Consider the following 21,917-nt stretch of genomic DNA (forward strand, 5'->3'; position numbering starts at 1 on the left):
TTGCATTCTCCTTATTTTCACCATCTTAGTCTACGTAAATATTTACGTAGATGAAGACATCAAAAATAAGGAACGCAAATGGCAGCGCCATAGCTGCCGCCATTTGCGTACGCGATTTTTTGTGTTTCTTTTCCCAGAGCCCTCCGCGGTTGGAGATCCGGCTGCGGATGGCTCTGGCCTGGCTGGGCCTGGCCAGCTGCTCCACAGAGCTGCCGCAGAGCACAGCCGGCCGCGGAGGATTCTGGGGGGGAGGAATGGAGTGCCTCTCCCCCGTCCAGGATTCCGGGGGGAGGGACGGAATGCCTCCCCCCCCTCCATAAACATAATCCATGAACAGGTAAGTGATTTTCATACATCCCTACATTCATTCATACACAAACATGTGCATTCAGAAAAATTTGCATTTGCAGAAATATGCATTTTGCACATCTGCAAATATGTGCATTTTGGGGATCGCCATTTTATTTTTCAAACAATGGTGACCACCATAGAGCTTGATGAGGCTGCTGGAGTGAGTGCACATTGCTCAACAAGCACTGGCAGGGGAGAGTGGGGCAGGGGCTTGACGCAGGGCTTGGGGGTGCAGGCAGGGGGCGTTCTGCTGGATTCCCAAATAAAATCAGATATCTGCGCCATCCCTAGTTGGCTAAGAGGATCTGATTCTTCCAAGGAGGAGAACAAGATAAAACTGACTTCCCTAAATCAATCCAGAGCAGGGGTGGGTGACACACAGGCTGTGAGCCTTATGAGGCCCCCTGCATGAGTGGCCCGCAATGGATGCCCTGCCACCAGAAGGGTGCATTGCCACCCAGTTCCCCTTCTGTGTATGCTGCTGCCCTGGCTACACAGACACATGAGGAGAGTCTTCCTCATGTGCAGCTGCAAAATTGGGCTCCTGCCAACCCACCAAGCAGCTGCATGGTGGACTGGCAAGAGCCCAAATCTACTGGGAAATGGGCAATGCAGTTATGCTTTACTGCCACGATCTTTGTTTTCCCAAAGTGGGTCTTGGCACTTTCAGAGTGCACTGTGAGAGGGAAATAATGGCTGCCTTTTCTCCCAAAGGAAAGGAAAGGAAAGGAAAGGAAAGGAAAGGAAAGGAAAGGAAAGGAAAGGAAGCCAAACATTCTTCTACCTAGTGCTTCTGATAGATTGAAAAGTTTCCAAACTGGTTAGTCTGCATTTGTTGGGATTTCCCTTCTTCTAGGTTCTGCAAAATTCTTAAGACTTTGTTTGTGGACAGTTTGAATGTAGGGGTTGTTACTTTTCTCATTTTTCAAAACAATGCAGAGGCTTGTCTTAACTTCTTAACTACACACACACACACACACACACACACACACTTTCATCAAACAGAGGAAAGATGGGTGGGAAGAGAAAAGCTGAATGCCCTCGCAACAAAATGGCTTGTGGAGTCTTTGGTCAGTTATTACTGGCTCAAGGCTAGAGGTTTCCTTGTGTGCCTATATATAACTGAAAAGTTTAGTATGCAGTGATCCTACCTAGAGATTTAGGAGAAATGTGCAACAGATTCCAATGAGTTCGTATTTCTATGAATCTGACTTTCAGATTCCACAGCAGACCAGGTTTTTCCAAGTCATGTGAATCTTTTTTTTTTTTTTTAATGGAATGGAGGAGGGAAGAAATTTGTTGAAGGGCAAACAGGAATGAAAAAAAAAAAAAAACCACCCCTGATTCCATCAATAAGTAGAGGATGGAATAAAAGATGCCTGTGAAAATAGAAAATGGATTTAACAAAAATTGTATATCCCAAATCCCACCCCCCAACACACGCACATAAACACACTCTCACAAAACAACAGATGACCAGGAGAGAATCTATATACGCTTTAGATAAAATATAATTTCACGTTTGCCCCATAAAATGGAAGGAAATCAGGCCCAACAGTTAATCAAGGATGAATGGAGGTTTTTTTGGAAGATTGTTGTTCAGTCGTTAAGTCGTGTCCGACTATTTGTGACCCCATGGACCATAGCACACCAGGCCTTCCTGTCCTCCGCTCTCTCCCGGAGCGTGCTCAAGTTCATTTTTGGAAGATTACCAAAACTGAATAGCCACAACTTTGAACAATGGAAAACAAGGTTGTATGAGAAGCAGATAACATCTCAGAGAGCATTACAAAAATAAAAATGAAACAGGAGCTGCAGATGAAGCTCAGAAATGGCTGGAGAGAGATGCAATAGCAAAAGTTTTTATTTAGGGCTGTGAACGGACCCCCCGCTTTGCTTCGGATGCCGATTCGGACCTTTCAAAACAGGCTCGCTTCACTTGGGACTGATTTGGACCCCATCCCTATCACTTTGGCTTCGGATCTGAAGAAAGATTCAGACATCAAAATCATTTGTTTTTGACATTTTCCCATTGACCTGCAATGGAAAACACAAACAGCCCTAACTTTTTCAGTTGTCATGATAAATAAATGAAACATGGGGACCATGCAATCCCCAGGGATGAGATTCCACTTGCCAAATTTCAGACAGTTGAGTTTGGCCAATTAGTTTTTGTTCTGTTTTTGCTAGGCAAAAGAATTTACGTAGACTACGGCGAAAATAAGGGCAATGCTATTTGCGTTGCCCTTATTTTTGCCATAGTCTACAAATGTCTACATAAACATTTACGTAGACTACAGCGACTAAATAAGGAATGCGAATGGCGGCTCCCTATGGGGGCCGCCATTATCCGTACACACTTTTCTTTTCTTTTTTTAAAGTCACCCGTGATAGGCTATGTGACGATTTACGTAGCCTATCACGGCTGACTTTGCAGATCTAGCCGTGATAGGCTACGTTAATCGTTACGTAGCCTATCAGGGGGCATTTTTTTTTTCTTTTATTGTAAAGGTGGCGGCGGCAGCCGGTCAAAAGACCGGCTGCCGCTCCCGCCCTGCTCGAACACCCGCCGAACCGCCAGCCGGACCCGCCGCCGGGAGGGACATTCGGCGAAGGTAAGTCCCGTCCCGGGGGGGGCGCGGGGGGCAGGGGGGTTCAGAGGATTTCTCCCTGAAACTTGTTCGGGGGGCCGAACACGTTGGCGCTCGGCCCCCCGAAGTTTCGGGGAGAAATTCTCCGCCAACCCTACATATAGATCACTCTCTAAGAAAAGACAAAACCACCTAACCAGCGTGCACACTCTCTCACACATAATAAAATAAAAGCAGGCTGATCTCTCCACTCCAGTATCCCCACCACCAATACCATCACTGATGGGAAATTGCTGGGTTACATTCAGCCCTAATTTGGTAACTAGAGTTGCCAGTTGCCAAAGCTCACTGCCTCCCCCTTCTCCTCCTCCTCCTCCTCTCCCCTTCCTCCCCCTCCTCCTCCTCTCCCCTCCCTTTCTCAAGTTGATACATTTGGAGCCAGGCTATCTGGGCTGCACAGAAGGCATCAGAAGAGCTACGAATCACTGAGGTGGAACGAGGCAGCTCGGCAACAAGCTGTTTAGCTTCAGGGTACCTCGGTGCTGTTCTGATTTGCTTCGGATCACGCCGAGGCACCTCCAAAGCAGCCCGCTTCATTGTGTTATTCAGGATGTGGATAAAAGCAATGCACAGCCCTACTTTTATTTGTGATGCATTAGATGATGACCAGCTAATTTATGTAAAAGTTTCCAAAACATGCAAAGAAATGTCAGACTGCCTCCAAGCCACATTTGGATTTACAAAGTTGCAACCAATGTGAAGTCGATAGCGTGAAAACTAGGGATGTACGAAAATCACTTATCTTTTCACGGATGTGATTTGCGGTGGGGGGAGAGGCACTCCATCCCTCCCCCCAGAATCCTCAATGGGGGGGGGAGGCAATCTGGTCCTCCCCCGCGGAATCCTGCCGGGCCGGCTCCGCTCCACGGCGGCTCCGCAGAGCAGCCGACCACGGCTGTCCACAGCCGGAGTTCCAGCTGCGGAAAGGGCTGCTGTGGACGCAAATGGCAGCCGCCATAGCTGCTGTGATAGGTGACGTAAGTATTTACGTAGCCTATCATGGCAAGCAAAAAAAAACAGCGTACGCAAATGGTGGCGGCTATGACACCCCTATTTTTCACCATTTTAACCTACATAAATATTTACGTAGGCTATTATGGCAAAAAAAAAGAAGGGTAAAGCAAATTGCTCCCACTTCGCTATTAGCGGTCCCTTTTTTTCCTGCTGTTTTTTTTTGGGGGGGGGTTGCTTGCCGTGATAGGCTACATAAATACTTGCGTAGCCTATCATGGCAAACAGCAGACACAAATGGCGACCGCGGCAGCCAGTCGAAAGACCAGCCACCACCGCCAGAGTCGCCGCCAGAGCCACCGGAACATCCGTCCCAGGTAAGCTTCATCCCAGGGGAGAATCCGTGGGGGGGCGGGGGGGAGGCTGTTCCACCATGGGTTTTGGGGGGCGAATTCGGCCTCACTGAAATCCGTGGTGGAATTCTCCACCATCCCTAGTGGAAACACACACAAGGACGAATGGAGGTTTCTTTGGAAGATTACCAAAACTGAATAGCCACAACTCTGAGTAATGGAAAACCAGGTTGCCTTAGAAGCAAATATGGTCTAAGAGAGCAATACAAAAAATCAACTACATCTATAACCAAGAGCTGTAGATGAAGCTGGAGAGAGAGAAGCAATAGCAAAGGCTTTTATTTATGATGCATTCGATGATGATCAGCTGATTCATGTAAAAACTCTAAAACATGCCAAGGAATGTTTGCCCCCAGGATTTACAGGTCCTGAGAGTCAGACCATCTGGAACTGAGAAATGTGTACCCTGAGGCTTGAATCCAGAAGACATTTTGAGAGACCTATAACAGATTTGATCACAATTTTTGATAAACTAAAAGTCTAAAACTGACTGGATTGGCATTCACTGGTGATTAGGGATGGCGGAGAATTTCTCCCCAAAACATCGGGGGGCCAAGTGCCAACGTGTTCGGCCCCCCAAACAAGTTTCGGGGAGAAATCCTCTGCACCCCCCCGCCCCCCGCACCCCCCCCGGGACGGGACTTACCTTCGCCGAATGTCCCTCCCGGCGGCGGGTCCAGCCGGCGGTTCGGTGGGTGTTCGAGCGGGGCGGGAGCGGCAGCCGGTCTTTCGACCAGCTGCCGCCGCCGCCATTCCAATAAAAGAAAAAAAAATGCCCCCTGATAGGCTACGTGACGATTAACGTAGCCTATGACGGCTAGATTTGCAAAGTCAGCCGTGATAGGCTACGTCAATCGTCACGTAGCCTATCACGGGTGACTTTAAAAAAAAAAAAAAAGCACGTACGGATAACGGCAGCCCCCATAGGGAGCCGCCATTCCCATTCCTTATTTGGTCGCTGTAGTCTGCGTAAAGGTTGACGTAGACTACGGCGAAAATAAGGGCAACGCAAATAGCGTTGCCCTTATTTTCGCCGTAGTCTACGTAAATCTTTACGTAGACTACAGCGACCAAATAAGGAACGCGAATGGCGGCTCACTATGGGGGCCGCCATTTGCATACGCGCTTTTTTTTTTTTTAAGTCACCCGTGATAGGCTACGTGACGATTGACGTAGCCTATCACGGCTGACTTTGCAGATCTAGCCATGATAGGCTACGTTAATCGTCACGTAGCCTATCAAGGGGCTTTTTTTTTTTTAAACTTTCGAGTTCGCGGGAAGCCTCCCCCCCGGCCTGAATTTCGGCCGGGGCGAGGCGGGAAGCCTCCCCCCCGGCCTGAACTTCACGGGGGGAGCAGCGAAGCGCCTTCCCCCCACCGCGAACATCCTTTGAGGACAGGTAAGGGACTTTCGTCCACCCCTACTAGTGATCAGAAACTGGGAATTTTGATTGGATCTCTAGGAGAGAGTTTTGGAGGTTTTATCTCTGTCCTGAATGGGAGAGCTGGACTAGATTTTAAAGATGCCATTTCCTTCTTGAAGGAGGAATGCATACAAAAGAGTTCCCATGTTCATCCCCAGGCCTCTGGATCAAGATTCCTAGTGAGTGTTTGCTTGTTCTTGTTGTTCAGTCGTTAAGTCGTGTCCGACTCTTCGTGACCCCATGGACCATAGCACGCCAGGCCTTCCTGTCCTCCACTCTCTCCCGGAGTGTGCTCAAGTTCATATTCATTGCATTGGTGATGCTATCTAGCCATCTCATCCTCTGCCATCCCTTTCTCCTTCTGCCTTCAATCTTTCCCAGCTTCAAGGTCTTTTCCAGTGAGTTTTCTCTTCACATTAGGTGGCCAAAATATTTGAGCTTCAGCTTCAGTATCTGTCCTTCCAATGAGCACTCAAGGTTGATTTCCTTCAGGATTGATTGATTTGACCTCCTTGCAGGCAGGGGACTTGTAAAAGTCTTCTCCAGCACCACATTTCGAAAGCATCAATTCTTCAGTGCTAGCCTTCCTTATAGTCCAGCTCTCACAGCCATACATTACTACTGGGAAAACCATAGCTTAGATTATATGAACCTTTGTCGGCAAGGTGATGTCTCTGCTTCTTACTATGCTGTCTAGGTGTGCCATAGCTTTCCTCCCAAGGAGCAAGTGTCTTTTAATTTCATGGCTACAGTCACCATCTGCGGTGATCTTGGAGCCCAAGAAAGTAAAATCTGTCATTGCTTCCACTTCTTCCCCTTATATATGGCAGGAAGTGATGGTGCCAGATGCCATGATCTTCGTTTTTTTAATGTTGAGTTTCAAACCAGCTTTTGCACTCTCCTCTTTCACCCTCAACAAGAGGCTCTTTAGATCCTCTTTGCTTTCTGCCATTAGGGTGGTATCGTCTGCATATCTGAGGTTGTTGATAATTCTCCCGGCAATCTTAATTCCGACCTATGATTCATCCAACCTGGCATTTCTCATGATGTACTCTGCATATAAATTAAATAAGAAGGGTGACAATATACAGCCTTGTCATACTTCTTTCCCAATGTTGAACCAATCGGTTGTTCCATGTCTGGTTCTTACTGTTGCTTCTTGACCCTCATACAGGTTTCTCAGGAGACAGGTAAGGTGGTCTGGTACTCCCATCACTTTAAGAATTTGCCACAGTTTGTTGTGATGCACACAATCAAAGGCTTTAGCATAGTCAATGAAGCAGAAATAGACGTTTTTTCTGGAATTCCCTTGCTTTCTCCATGATCCACCGAATGTTGGCAATTTGATCTCTAGTTCCTCTGCCTCTTCGAAACCCAGCTTGTACTTGCGGTAGTTCTCGGTTCGCATACTGCTGAAGCCTAGCTTGTAGGATTTTGAGCATCACCTTGCTGGCATGTGAAATGAGTGCAATTGTGTGGTAGTTTGAACACTCTTTGGCGTTGCTAGGAGTGCACGAAAGCCACTTACCTGGTCTCGCAGCTTGCTTCGCAGTGGGGGGGAGGTGCTTCGCTGCTCCCCCCAAAGTTCAGGCTGGGGGTGGAGGCTTCCCGCCTCGCCCGGCCAAAATTCAGGCCCGGGGGGGGAGGCTTCCCGCCTCGCCCGGCCAAAATTCAGGCTGGGGAGGAGGCGCCTCACCCGGCCGCGAAATAAAAAGTTAAAAAAAAAAACGCTCCCGTGATAGGCTACGTGACGATTAACGTAGCCTATCACGGCTAGATCTGCAAAGTCAGCCGTGATAGGCTATGTTAATCATCACATAGCCTATCATGGGTGACTTAAAAAAAAAAAAGCGTGTACGCAAATGGCGGCCCCCACAGGGAGCTGCCCTTCGCGTTCCTTATTTGGTCGCTGTAGTCTACGTAAATCTTTACGTAGACTTCGGCGAAAATAAGGGCAACACAAATAGCGTTGCCCTTATTTTTGCCGTAGTCTACGTAATCTTTACATAGACTACAGTGACCAAATAAGGAACGTGAATGGCGGCTTCCTATGGGGGTCGCCATTAGCCATACGCACTTTTTTTTTTCCTTTTAAGTCACCCGTGATAGGCTACGTGACAATTAACGTAGCCTATCATGGCTGACTTTGCAGATCTAGCCATGATAGGCTACGTTAATCGTCACGTAGCCTATCACGGGGGCGTGTTTTTTTTTTTTTACTTTTATTGGAATGGAGGCGGTGGCAGCCGGTCGAAAGTCCGGCTGCTGCCCCCGCCCCTGACGAAGACCTGACGAACCGCCGCCGGGACCCGCCGCCGGGAGGGACATTCGGGAAAGGTAAGTCCCGTCCCAGGGGGGGTGTGGGGGGGTGCGGAGAATTTGTCCCCGAAACTACTTTGGGGGGCCGAACACGTTGGCACTCGACCCCCCGAAGTTTCAGGGAGAAATTCTCCCCCATCCGTAGGCGTTACCCTTCTTTGGAATTGGAATGTAAACTGAATTTTTCCAGTCTTGTGGCCACTGTGGAATGTTCCAAATTTGTTGGCATATTGAATGCAGCACTTTAACAGCATCATCTTGTAGGATTTTTAAAAGCTCAGCTGGAATACTGTCATCTCTGCTAGCTTTGTTGTTACTAATGCTTCCTAAGGCCCACTTGACTTCACTCTCTAGATGTCCAGCTCAAGTTCCGTGACCGCACTCTCATGGCTATCAGGGACATTCAGATCTTTCCTGTATAGTTCTTCTGTGTATTCTTGCCACCTCTTCTTAATCTCATCCGCCTCTGTTAGGTCCCTGCCTTCTTTGTCCTTTATCATGCCTGTCTTTGCACAAAACGTTCCCTTGATATCTCTGATTTTCTTGAAGAGATCTCTAGTCTTTCCCATTCTATTGTTTTCCTTGATTTCTTTGCATTGTTCATTTAAGAAGGCCTTCTTGTCTCTCCTTGCTATTCTCTGGAACTCTACATTCAGTTGGGTATATCTTCCCCTTTCTCCCTTGCTTTTTGCTTCCCTTCTTTCCTCAGCTACTTGTAAAGCCTCATCAGACAGCCACTTTGCTTTCTTGCATTTCTTTTTCTTTGGGATGGATGGAGTTGCTGCCTCCTGAACAACGTTACAGACCTCCGTCCATAGTTCCTCAGGCACTCTGTCTATCAGGTCTAATCCCTTAAATCTATTCCTCACCACCACTGTTTATTCATAAGGGATATGATTTCGGTCATACCTGAATGGTTTAGTGGTTTTCCCTACGTTCTTCAATTTAAGCTGAAATTTTGTGATAAGAAGCTCATGATCTGAGCCACAGTCAGCTCCAGGCCTTGTTTTTACTGACTGTATAGAGCTTACCTTGATTCATTGATCTTATATTCCAGGTTCCTAAACAATATTGTTCTTTACAGCATCGGCCTTTCTTTTCACCACCAGACACATCCACAGCTGAGTGTCCTTTTGGCTTTGGCCCAGCTGCTTCACTCTTTCTGGTGCTACTTGGAAATTCCCTCTGTTCTTCCCCAGTAGTATATTGGACACCTTCCGATCTGAGGGGCTCGTCTTCTGGCATGCGGCATTGTAGCAGCCATATCGGGAGTCAGACTAAGTAGCCTCATGCAGTCTCATGCTTCATGTTCTTGCTGAGCTCTTGCTGTCTGAAATATATGTTTGTAAGCCGACGAGACACAGGAATTTCTTCTCTTGTCAACAAAGGCTAAGGTCATAGTGATATGTATATCATGTTCTCTGCTGTTCTCTGCTTATCAGGACTACCCTATAACCCATTTCTTGTATGATAAACAATGGTGCTAGGAGAAGAAATGTTGAGGACTGCAACCCCACACGGGAGGGAGAGGAGGAGCTGTTTCCCATGTGTCACAATATCTATAAAAACAATGTGCTGATGTAAGTCGGGGCTTTTGGCTCTTTGGAAGTGATTCCAGCCATAAAGCCCGTGCATTAAATAAAGAAAAACTCTTTTTCCTTCACTCCATGGTCTCTCTGACTCTGAGTTCTGCAACATAAATGGTGCTGTGACTTGGATGTGGCAGGCTCTGAGACAAAGAGGTGGCAGTTGCCTGCTCTTAATCGCTGCACCAGGAGGGAGGGCTCTGCGCACGCCTCCCTTTCTTGTGCCTCCGACCTTTTTGTTGGGTGAATAGGAGAAAGCCTGCGCTGAGCCTGCCCGAACGGCTGTGAGCGGCAAGAGAACCTTGGGAAGTGGAGGAAGGAACTTGAGCCCTGCCCATACTGCAGCTGCAATTGAGTTGAAACCCACATTGGAAGCCTTCAGGAGAAAGGCAAGTATATGGAGTACAAAGTGGGCCCGCCTTTAGAATAAAGGCCACTGGGCAGAAAAAAAGAGGGCCCTGCCTTATGACGAAGGTCAGTGTTAGTATACGTATACAAAAAGTGACCCACCCGATTGGGGGTGGAGGGGGGACTTGATCACTCCCCCGAGCAGGCACTAATACTCAGCAAGGCGCTGAGGAAACTGCTTCGCTCTAGTGGAAAATTGGGAAAGTGCGTGGCAGGGACATATGAATGAAGTGGTGAAATTGATGATTGTGTGAGTGGCTACTGTGGTTTCTGTTGCATACTGTTGACCGTCCGGGTGCCCAGGCCAGTAGCAAAGTGTGTGGTGTAAAAATTCCTCTTGTGCCGCTCAGTGAGACCCCTTACTCGCTGACCAATCCCCTTCCCTCTTTGTGTCCATCTTCATCTTAAGTGGGAGGCTCCCCCATAGAGGTGGGGGAAGCAAGACTTGCACCCCCTTGAGATGTATGTTAAAAAAAAAGGGAAAATATATATTTTTTAAAGGTTTCAGAATGGAGAGGAAACAGCAAAAAAGCTCAAGGCCGAGCTGAGAGGAATAAAAAAAAAAACAAGATCTGAGGCTGTTAATTATAGAAATGTTGCAGGACAGCCTGGCTTTTAACGAAGCGTGGGGATGTGAGGCCGAAGAAGTAGCCATTAGCCTAGTGCGCCGGGGGGGGCAGGAAAATTGCCCACAACGTTCTGAGTTGTGCAACATCATCACCTCGCCTAATTGGGATGAAATCCCTAAGAAATGGAAACTGAAAATGAAGACCCAGAAGATAAATGCGCAAAATGGAGTAAAGGTGAAGAATCAGCCCCCAGGGCACAGGCTAGACCCCTCTTCGAGTGGAAAGTGTGCCATAGGACGGTCCCAAGGCAGAATGAATTGGCTGCCCTGTACCTCATTGTGTCCTGTTTTGAGCTTGGGATTTACAAATACAAACAAACTGAGAAGCTTGCCTTTGAAGTCCTGCAAATCACCCCACCGCCTCCCCGAAGAAGATTAATGGCTGCCTGAAAAATGCAAGTATAAGGCGATGCCCATCACCCCCCAGTGTCCTGAGTTTCGGCACTTTGCTTTCGTGTACCAGGTTGAAGGGGAAGAGAAGAAAAAAAGGTGTGTGTGTGATATTATAAATCCCTGGCTAGCTTGTCTAGTGATAGATAGCCCCGAGAGCCCCCCCTTTTCACAGTGCTGTGAGGCTTTTCAAAAACTGGAACTCTCATTGCTGTAGACTGTGTGTCTGTGTTTGTAGTCAGCTCAGTGTACAACAGGCTGAGTTTGATCTATGAATTTTAGATTTCCTTCTGCTAGAACTCATGCAGCATAGAGTTGCGGATGCAAAAATGGTGACCTAGAACACTTTGCGTGTGTGAGTATGCCCATCCCTTGATTTTGATGGGCCCTGAGCATGCAGCCAGAGGAGCAGTATGATTGCTAGATCTGCTCCATCATGCCTTACCATGCAAAAAGTGTTTTCCATTCATTGTGTTAAATTGAAAAAAAGTTTGTTGTGTATATTTTATGATTTCTTAGTTATCATAAAATATATGTGATATTTGCAGATTAGTGTTAGTTGCAACTCCAAATGATACTGAGTGTGGTTCCCAATGGTTGACAAGAGGAAAGACAAAGACAAGTAGAGAAAGATAGAGACAAGTAGAAAAGACAGAGAAATAGAGAAATTGGCAGACAGAGAAGGGGGAAAAAAAGAAGAAAGAGAAGGCAAGAGGCAAAGAGAAAGAACATTTGTAGAAAAGAAGCATGGCCATAGTTGCCCCCAGGGTGAATTGGAAGCAGCTGATTGTGCCTAGAGCTTATTACCTGGTGGTAAAGTAGCCACAATAATGTAATAGTTCTTTAAGATGAAAAAAATGTAACTAGAAGGAGAAGAAGAGCCTATCCAAAATGTGCGTCATTGGGACTAGTGTAGGAAAGATTTAAGTAAGTGAGTTTAACTTGCAAAAAAGACAAATAAGGAGACAAGGCTGGTGCATGGAACGGAAAGTTTTATGTAAAAAGTTTGAAACATGATCTGCAATACAGGCAGATCAACAAGAAAAAGAAAGCAAAAGAAAGAGAGAGAGATTTCTCTTCCCATACTAATGAATAAAAGTGTTATCAAGCACTTTGCCTGGGAAGCGAAGTTTGTTTACAGGAAGCTGTGCCTGAGAACCAAACACTTCTAGCCTATGCTGAAAATGCTTGCTAGTGTTGTGCTGCCTCATAGGTAACATGTATGGTATGAAACCCATTTAGCCCAATGGCTCGTGGTTCAGAAAAGCTGTCTGATCCACCCATTAGGTACGCCTGTGTGCTGTAAGTTACTCAATAAAGTCTCCTTGTAAGTAAACCCTAGGGATGGACGAAAGTCCCTTACCTGTCCTCGAAGCTTGCTTCGCGGTGGGGGGGAGGCGCTTCGCTTCTCCCCCCGAAGTTCATGCAAGGGGGGGGAGGCGCCCCACCTCGCCCGGCCGAAATTCAGGCCGGGCGGGAGGCACCCCATCCCTCGCCAGTGAAATTCAGGCCGGGTAGAAGTGCCCCATCTACCCGGCCACGAAAAAAAAAAACAACCCACCCCCGTGATAGGCTACGTAATGATTTACGTAGCCTATCACGGCTAGATTTCCAAAGTCAGCTGTGATAGGCTACGTAAATCGTCACGTAGTCTATCATGGGTGACTTTGAAAAAAAAAGAAAGCACGTACACAAATGGCGGCCCCCATAGGGAGCTGCCATTTGCATTCCTTATTTGGTCCCTGTAATCTACGTAAAGATTTACGTAGACTACGGCGAAAATAAGGGCAACACTATTTGGACCAAATAAGGAACGCAAATCTGGCTCCCTATGGGGGCCGCCATTTGCGTACGTGCTTTTTTTTTTTTCAAAGTCACCCATGATAGGCTACGTTAATCATTACGTAGCCTATCACGGGGTTGTTGGGGTTTTTTTACTGCACTTGTAATGCTGCCCCCGCCCCAGACAAAGACCCGACGAACCGCTGCCGGGACCCGCTGCCGGGAGGGACATTCGTGAAAGGTAAGTCCCATCCTGGGGGGAGGCGGGGGGTGGCGGAGAATTTCACAGCTGATTTCGGGGGGCCAAATGCGTTGGCACTCAGCCCCCCGAAGTTTCGGGGAGAAATTCTCCCCCATCCCTAGTAACCCCCCCCCCCTTGCTGGAATCCCAAAACACAAGCAGGGCTAGAGCGCCTCACCCAATATCAAACCCTGCTGTTAGAAGCCATGAAGGCAGGTATGAAGAAGTCAGTTAATATGACCAAAGTGTCTAAAGTGCTGCAAGGTGCCACTGAGGCCCCAGAGCGTACTTGGAGCGTCTTTTAGATGCCTATCGCCAGTATACCCCCCTCGACCCAGAGGCCCAAGAAGACGTGGACAAAAAAATGAAAGAAGACCCAGCAGAGGCAGAGGATCCTTAAGAAAGAACCAGTGTGCCCAGTGTGGACAAGATGGACACTGGTGGCATAAATGCCCAAATAAAATAAATCAAATACACAAAAGAGAAAACCAAAGGAGCCAGAACGGGTGAGAGAGAAGACAGCTTGAGAGGGGCCGTGACATTGACTGTGAGGGGCCGTGACATTGACTTCATGATTGACACTGGAGCGGCATCAAGAGCAAGCAAACGTTAGCCTTAAACAAGAAGTCCAAACACTGGGCAAAGTTCCTCAAGCCCAGCATCACTTTGTTAACCATCCGGGGTCTTAGAAAATAAGCCCCCAATTCCCATCACAGAAGTTCATCCTTTCCAACCAAGAGATGACGTATAAGTTAAAGAGTGGAAAAATGACCCTTTGACTCCCAGATGGAGAGGACCAAAAACTGTTATACTTTCCACCCCCATAGCTGTAAAAGTAGCTGGAGTTAAACCCTGGATACATTAGACACGAGTCAAGAAAGCAAAGGGGAAAGTGGACTGTAGCTGAAAAGCCTTTAAAAGTCATTCTAAAGAAACAGTAAGAAAACTCAGGCTAGACCCTACTGTGGGCGCACCTGGAGACCGCCCACCCAGCGTATGGTCAGACCTGCAACTGGAGAGAATTGAAGAAGGGGACTAGACCCTACTGCAGCTAGCCAGGTGAATAGCTGCCCAGCGGTCAGATCCCAAAGAAGATCAAATATGCATGTTGTAGTGTTAGTGGTGTTGTATTATAGTTCCTTAATAAGGTGTGAAAAAGGGGGGTCTGCCCCTGGAGGGGGAAGTTTGTCCCAGCGATTCGCTGATAATTACTGGCTTCACTTAGCTAACATCACTGGAGTAAAGCATTTTTGTTTACCAAAAGATATACCTGCAAACAGGCTTATTAGCTCTTGCCTGTCTGTAAGCATCCTGAAACGAGACTATGTTAAGCAATTTTAATATAAACTTGACTTATTCCCAAAATTCTGACTGGGGCATAGTTACGAAAATCTTACCCCCTACAGAGTTCACTCTACGTACTCCCATCGTAGCTGGAACAAATGCCACTTGTGCACGAATGATTAATTGTCAAAAATCTTCTGGGAAATGTAAAGCTATCCCTGGCCCCCCCTTCCACTGTAATGAAATTCAAAACATATCTTTTAATTATGCACGTATACTTCTGCCTCATGGATGGTTTTGAACCTGTGGTTCCCATACCTGGTCATTCATTCCAGCCAACTTGTCTGATAACCACCCATGTTGCCTTGGGTGCCAATTCTTCTGTTGCCTGGTGCCAATTCTTCCCCCATGGCCAGAGAAAATCTGTCGACGGCAGCCTAGAGCACTCCAACTAACTGCAAATTGTAATAGCCACCTACAGCTATACTCTGACTCAGAAAAATTGGCACTGGCAGTATCGTTAGTTGGAGTTCCAGGTCTAGCCTTGGCTGATGGTCTGGAAATCAACCGGTTAGCTTGCAGCTTGTCCAAGAGCATAAATGCCACCTCACGAGCATTGTCATTATTAAATAAAGAGTTGCGTGAATTAAGAGGTGCTGTTTTAGAAAATAGAGCTGGTATAGATTACCTCTTCCTTCTTGATCATCTGGGTTGTGAGACGCACCAAAAGCTTTGCTGTTTTAATTTAACTGATAATAGTAATGCTGTAGATGAACAGATCAACAATCTGCACCATATAGTGGCTGACATAGCAATAGGACAACATGATTGGCTCGATTAGTTGACCTCTTGGCTTCCTAATCTCAGCTGGCTCAAAGCATTGTTTATTCTGATTTTACCAGTGATATTAATGGGGATACTGTTATGCCTTTGCATTCCTTGTCTTATGCGCTGTTTAATCAATCTGGTTTATGTCTCAGCTAGTAGAACTGCCACCCTCTACGCTCTAATAGCCCAACAGGAGGTTAAGTGATATGTCTGTTATAAAAGGTTTTGTATTGTGCTTTGCAGACTATTATGAGCATTCGCTTATCAGAAATGCTATAACTGTAATGAAATTATGCATTTAAGGGGGGAATGTAGCAGCCATATCGGGAGTCAGACTAAGTAGCCTCATGCAGTCTCATGCTTCATGTTCTTGCTGTGCTCTTGCTCTCTGAAATATATGTTTGTAAGCTGACGAGACACAGGAATTTCTTAACTTGTCAACAAAGGCTAAGGTCATAGTGATATGTATATCATGTTCTCTGCTGTTTTCTGCTGTACTCTGCTTATCAGGGCTACCCTATAACCCATTTCTTATATGATAAACAATGGTGCTAGGAGAAGAAATGTTGAGGACTGCAACCCCACACGGGAGGGAGAGGAGGAGCCGTTTCCTATGTGTCACAATATCTATAAAAACAATGTGCTGATGTAAATCGGGGCTTTTGGCTCTTTGGAAGTGATTCCAGCCATAAAGCCCGCGTGTTAAATAAAGAAAAACTCTTTTTCCTTCACTCCGTGGTCTCTCTGACTCTGAGTTCTGCAACAGCATCATATCTTTTAGCCTTGTGATACATTCCATGGGGTTTTCTTGGCAAGAATACTGGAGTGGGTTGCCATTTACTTCTCCAGTGGACCACATTTTGTTAGAACTCTCCACCATGACCTGTCTGTCTTGGGTGGCCTTGCACAGCATAGCTTATGGCTTCACTGAGTTACGCAAGCCCCTTCGCCACAACAAGGCAGTGATCCATGAAGGGGGAGTGATTGCTACTAGTTGGCAATTTTAGTTTAAAGTCCGTCATCCCTTTCACCTATCTACCCACTCTTTTAACAGTGACCCAGTCCCTTTCAGTGGGTGAACCAGTTTTTCTGTTTGGGATTCCTACAGCAGTTGCTATGTCTGGTCTGGTAGTAGTGGTTAAGTACAGGAGTTTACCTACTGCTGCTCTTTGCTTGCTGTTGTTTGGCATAAGTTCACTTTCATCTTCCTTCTTGAGAAGGTCTGTTCCCATAGGTGTTGCCATGGTGTTGGCATCTTTGAATCCTAATGTCTCTAAAAATTCAGTAATCTTTTCCTGTTGACTTAGAAGATAGGAACTGTCCTCTTCTCTTCCCATCTGAAATTGGCATTTCAATCTGAAATGGCTCACATTAAAGCAATGGAGCATGAGAAGGTGGCAGGTGTCTAGGCTGAGCCTTTAACCTATTATTTGTGCAGCCATCCAGGCAGAAGCCAGTGTGGCTGCAGCCTTTTAAGATAACCATACGTTCCCAAGGCAGTATTAGGTGATAGATGTGTAGGGATATATGAATCCCTTACCTCGTTCCTCGTGGGGTCATTCACAGTGGGGGGGAGGCGCTCCATTCCTCCCCCCGAAATTCTCCCCAGCCAGCTCCGCTCCATGGCTACTCTGCAGAGCCGCTGGCCGGGGCCACCAACAGCCGGACATCCAGCCACTGGGCGGCACAGGGATGCAAATGGTGGCCGCCGTACCCGACGCCATTTGCGTCCCTGTCTTTTGCCGTGATAGGCTACATATATATTTATGTAGCCTATCATGGCAAAAGACAGGGGTGCAAATGGCGGCTGCTACAGCGGCCGCCACTTGCATTCCTGCCTATTGCTGTGATAGGCTTAGGGATGGACGAAAGTCACTTACCTGATCCTGAAGCTTGCTTCGCGGTGGGGGGGAGGCGCTCCGTCCCTCCCCCTGAAATTCTGGCCGGGGGGGAGGTGCTCTGTCCCTCCCCCACCAAAATTCTGGCCGGGGGGGAGGCACCCCTTCCCTTCCCGCCGAAATTCTGGCCGGGGGGAGGCGCTCTGTCCCTCCGGCCGCAAAACCTCGTCTCCTACAGGGACGCAAATGGCGTTTGCGTCCCTGCAGTCAGCCATGATAGGCTACGTAAATGTTTACGTAGCCTATCATGGCTGAATTAAAGAAAAAACGCGTACGCAAATGGGGGTGCCCATGGGCGCTACCATTTGCGTTCCTTATTTTGGCACGTGTAGTCTACGTAAACATTTCCGTAGACTACGGCGAAAATAAGGGCAACGCTATTTGCATTGCCCTTATTTTTGCCATAGTCTACATAAATGTTTACGTAGACTACACGTGCCCAATAAGGAATGCAAATGGCAGCGCCCATGGGCGCTGCCATTTGCGTACGCGCTTTTTTTTTCCAAAGTCAGCCGTGATAGGCTATGTAAATCTTTATGTAGCCTATCACGTTTGTTTGTTGTTGGTTTTTTTACTTGGAAATGGCAGCAGTGGCAGCCGGTCGGAAGACCGGCCGCTGCCACCGGACCGCCGCCGAACCGCCGCCGAACCGCCGCCGGAACCGCCACCGCCAGGGACATTCAAGCAAGGTAAGTCCTGTCCCAGGGGGGTGGGGGGGCAGACTGTTTCTCCACCAATTCGGGGGGCTGAATGCGCTGGCATTCAGCCTTCCCGAGATTCGTGGAGAAATTCTCTGACATCCCTAGATAGGCTACATAAATACTTATGTAGCCTATCATGGCCATTCGACGGAATCATAGAATCATAGAATAGTAGGATTGGAAGGGGCCTACAAGGCCATCGAGTTCAACCTCCCTGCTCAATGCAGGAATCCAAGTCAGAGCATCCCTGACAGATGGCTGTCCAGCCTTGTCTTTAACGCCTCCAGTGTGGGAGAGCCCACCACCTCCCTAGGTCATTGGTTCCATTGTTGTATTGCTATAACAGTTAGGAAGTTTTTCCTGATGTTCAACCAGAATCGGGCTTCCTGTAACTTGAGCCCATTATTTCGTGTCCTGTACTCTGGGATGATTGAGAAGAGATCCTGTCCTTCCTCTCTGTAACAACCTTTCAAGGACTTGAAGACCGCTATCATATCTCCCCTCAGTCTTCTCTTCTCCAGGCTAAACCTGCCCAGTTCTTTCAGTCTCTCTTCACAGGGCTTTGTTTCCAGTCCCCTGATCATCTTTGTTGCCTTCCTCTGAACCCTCTCCAGTTTGTCAGCATCCTTCTTAAAGTGTGGTGCCCAGAACTGGACACAGTACTCCAGATGAGGCCTAACCAGTGCTGAGTAGAGGGGAACTAGTACTTCCCGGGATTTGGAAGCTATGCTTCTATTAATGCAGCCCAAAAGAGCACTTGCCTTTTTTGCAGCCACATCACATTGTTGGCTCATATTCAGCTTGTGATCGACAACGATGCCAAGATCCTTCTCGCTTGTAGTGTTGTTGAGCCACATATCCCCCATCCTGTAACCTTGCCTTTGGTTTCTTTTTCCTAGGTGCAGAACTTGGCATTTATCCCGATTAAATGTCATTCTGTTGTTTTCTGCCCAGCACTCCAGTCTATCAAGATCACTTTGAATTTTGTTTCTGTCTTCCAAAGTATTAGCTATCCCACCCAATTTTGTGTCATCTGCAAATTTGATCAGCATTCCCTGCACCTCCTCTTCCAAGTCATTAATCAAAATGCTGAAGAGCACTGGGCCCAGGACTGAGCCCTGGGGTACCCTACTCGTTACCTCTCCCCAGTTGGAGAAGATCCCATTGATAAGCACTCTTTGAGTCTGATTCTGCAGCCAACTGTGGATCCTTTGGATCATTGTTTCATCTAGCCCACTTTGAGCTAGTTTGCTCATCAGGATATCATGGGGCACTTTGTCAAAAGTTTTGCTGAAATTGAGGTATATGATGTCTACAGCATTCCCACGGTCCACAAGGGAGGTTACTTGATCAAAAAATGAGATCAGATTTGAGGTGCTTACACATGGATTGCTTTATCATCTGCTCCAGAATTTTCCCAGGGATTGATGTCAGACTGACTGGTCTGTAGTTCCCAGGTTCCTCCTTTTTACCCTTTTTGAAGATAGGGACAACATTAGCCCTCCTCCAGTCATCTGGCACTTCACCCGTCCTCCATGGTTTCTCAAAGATAGACAGAGGTTCTGCCAGTTCCTTTTTTACTCTAGGATGCAGTTCATCTGGCCCTGGAGATTTGGACTCATTCAAAGTAATTAGGTGTTCCTTGATCATATGTGTATCGATCTCAAGCTGCAATGAATGCGAATGGTGGCCACAGATGGGGCTGCCTTTTGTGGAGCACCGGACGGCTGACACAAGGTAGGCTCTGTTCCAGACCCATTTCATGGGGGGGGGGTTTGCTTCATTCCATCACAGATTCCAGGGGGCCGAATTCACTGGAATTCAGCCTTCCTGGGATCCATGGCAGAATTCTCTGACATCCCTATAGATGTGGCAGCCCAACCACCAAAAGAATGTACATCAAGAAGTACAAAACTAGTGTCCATTGGGGGCTGAAGTAAAAACGTTAGGCTCCTTTTCTCACATTGGTCTTGGAAAATGTATTTTTTTCACATACTTTCACATAGGGATGGCAGAGAATTCCTCCACGGATCTCAGTTAGGCCAAATGCTGGTGCATTCGGCCCCCAAAACCTGTGGCGGAACGGCCTGCCCCCCGCCCCCCCCCGCAGATCCCCCCCTGGGTCAAGACTCACCTGGGGCGGATCTTCCGGGTGGCGGCGGCTCTGGTGGCAGCTTCAGCTGCGGCGGCGGCTGGTCTTCTGACCGGCCGCCACCGCCACCATTTCCACTCTTGTTCTTGTAAAAAAAAAAAAACCCAAGGTGATAGGCTATGTAAATCTTTATGTAGCCTATCACAGCTGGGTGGGTTAAATAAAAAAACAACCCGCATACGCAAATGGCGGCGGCTACGGTTGCCGCCATTTGCATTCCTTATTTTTGCCCGTCTTAGTCTACATAAATAGTTACGTAGGCTATGATGGCGAAAATCAAGGGGAACGCAAGTAGCGTAGCGGGTGCTATTTTCATCCCTTTTTGATTCCCCGTTTTAGCCTACGTAAATATTTACGTAGGCTAAAACGGGGAATCAAAAGGGGATGCAAATAGCGCCCGCTACGCTATTTGCGTTCCCCTTGATATTCGCCGTCATAGTCTACGTAAATATTTACGTAGATTAAGAGGGAAAAAATAAGGAATGCAAATGGTGGCGGCCGTAGCCACCGCCATTTGCGTACGCAGTTTTGTTTTTTGTTTTTTTACCCAGAGCCCTCCGTGGCCAGAAATCCGGCTGCGGATGGCTCTGGCCTGGCTGAGGCTGGCCGGCTGCTCCGTGGAGCTGCTGCAGAGCACAACTGGCCTCGGAGGTTTCCGGGGGGGAGGAACAGAGTGCCTCCCCTCCCCGTCCAGGATTCCAGGGGGAGGTACAGAACGCCTCCCCCCCCACAATAAACATAATCCGCAAACAGGTAAGTGGCTTTTGTACATCCCTACTTTCACACACATACTTTGTCAAATAGGTAGTGATTTGTTTCAAAATTGTTTTTCTGCCAGAGTGATATTTCCATGACCTTAGACTCCAGTGGTGACATGGAGCTTCTCCACATGGGCATTTTTTGTGCGATTGTCATCCTCCATTTATGCAATTTCCTGTGTGCAATACACAACATCATTGTCCTCCAGCAGCTGTCCCACACCTTCTCCTGTTTTCCCCATGAAATTCCATGATATTTCTGTAAGGGGAAAATGCACTATTGTTTTCATGTCTCACGATCAAACCGCCACCCCCTGCCCATGTACTTCTGCTGTGGTGCAATGAGCTGCTTTGTGTGGGTGGTTGCTGGGGGTGTGGTAATGATGACGATGCCAGTGACAAAGATGGGGTGTCATCCCACCTCTTTGCCATTCTGCTATTAGTTGCCTGCACAGCACAACCCTGTGAGAGGCTGCAAGCACAGTAGAACAGCATTGCCCCACCCTCTCCCCTCTGGCACTTTGGCTGCATCTGCTGCCACATCCATCTCTATTTCTCCTTCTTGCCTGCTCCCACCTCCACCACTGATTTCCCTGGCAGTGCTTTACAATGGGATTGGAACCAGTGCTTTGCTCCATTCTGCTCTGTAGTTGCCGCTTCCAGGCAAATCGGCTGTGGAGATGGAACGCAGGCAGGTGGGGAAAAGTGAGCAAATGGACAGCATGTGACGGGCAGGTGAGAAACAGAGCCAAGCCATGCTCAGCTCTGCATCTCAGCGATGCCTAAGGAGATGGGCAGCAGCGGGTAAGGGGGTGGGTGCGTTGCAGTGGCCCCTACATGATACAGGCAAATGTGAGCACCTGCAACCCCTTTCCACTCAATCCTCTCTCCCAGTGTATACTCAAATGAGAAAAGTGTTGCTCCTTACTTTTACAGGGACAATACTGACTTGTGCACATCGGGGGCAGGGGGCAGACTTCTGAAGTTGCGAATGTACTGTGGATTGTATATAGAATAGGGATGGCAGAGAATTCCGCCATGGATATCAGTGAGGCCGAATGCCAGTGCATTCGGCCCCCCAAAATCCATGGTGGAACGAAGCCCCCGCCCCCCTGCCCCACGAAAGGCACGTGGAACGGAGCCCCCAACCCAC

The 21,917-nt window shown here is 47.7% G+C and overlaps 1 protein-coding gene across 1 annotated transcript in view; it reads right to left on the bottom strand.

Annotated features, from left to right (window-relative positions):
* Positions 1-16,499, bottom strand: part of LOC146341861 (vomeronasal type-2 receptor 26-like) — a 38,591-nt gene extending 22,092 nt beyond the window's left edge. The window contains exon 1 of the mRNA XM_084807711.1: positions 16,412-16,499. Within this exon, the coding sequence (XP_084663837.1) occupies positions 16,412-16,499 (88 nt within the window). The remainder of the gene's footprint in view (positions 1-16,411) is intronic.
* Between the last annotated feature and the right edge of the window lie 5,418 nt (positions 16,500-21,917).

The sequence above is a fragment of the Heloderma suspectum genome, chromosome 6, assembly GCF_057233095.1.
Source record: "Heloderma suspectum isolate Gila_16-S chromosome 6, 16-S_ref, whole genome shotgun sequence".
NCBI lineage: Eukaryota > Metazoa > Chordata > Lepidosauria > Squamata > Helodermatidae > Heloderma > Heloderma suspectum.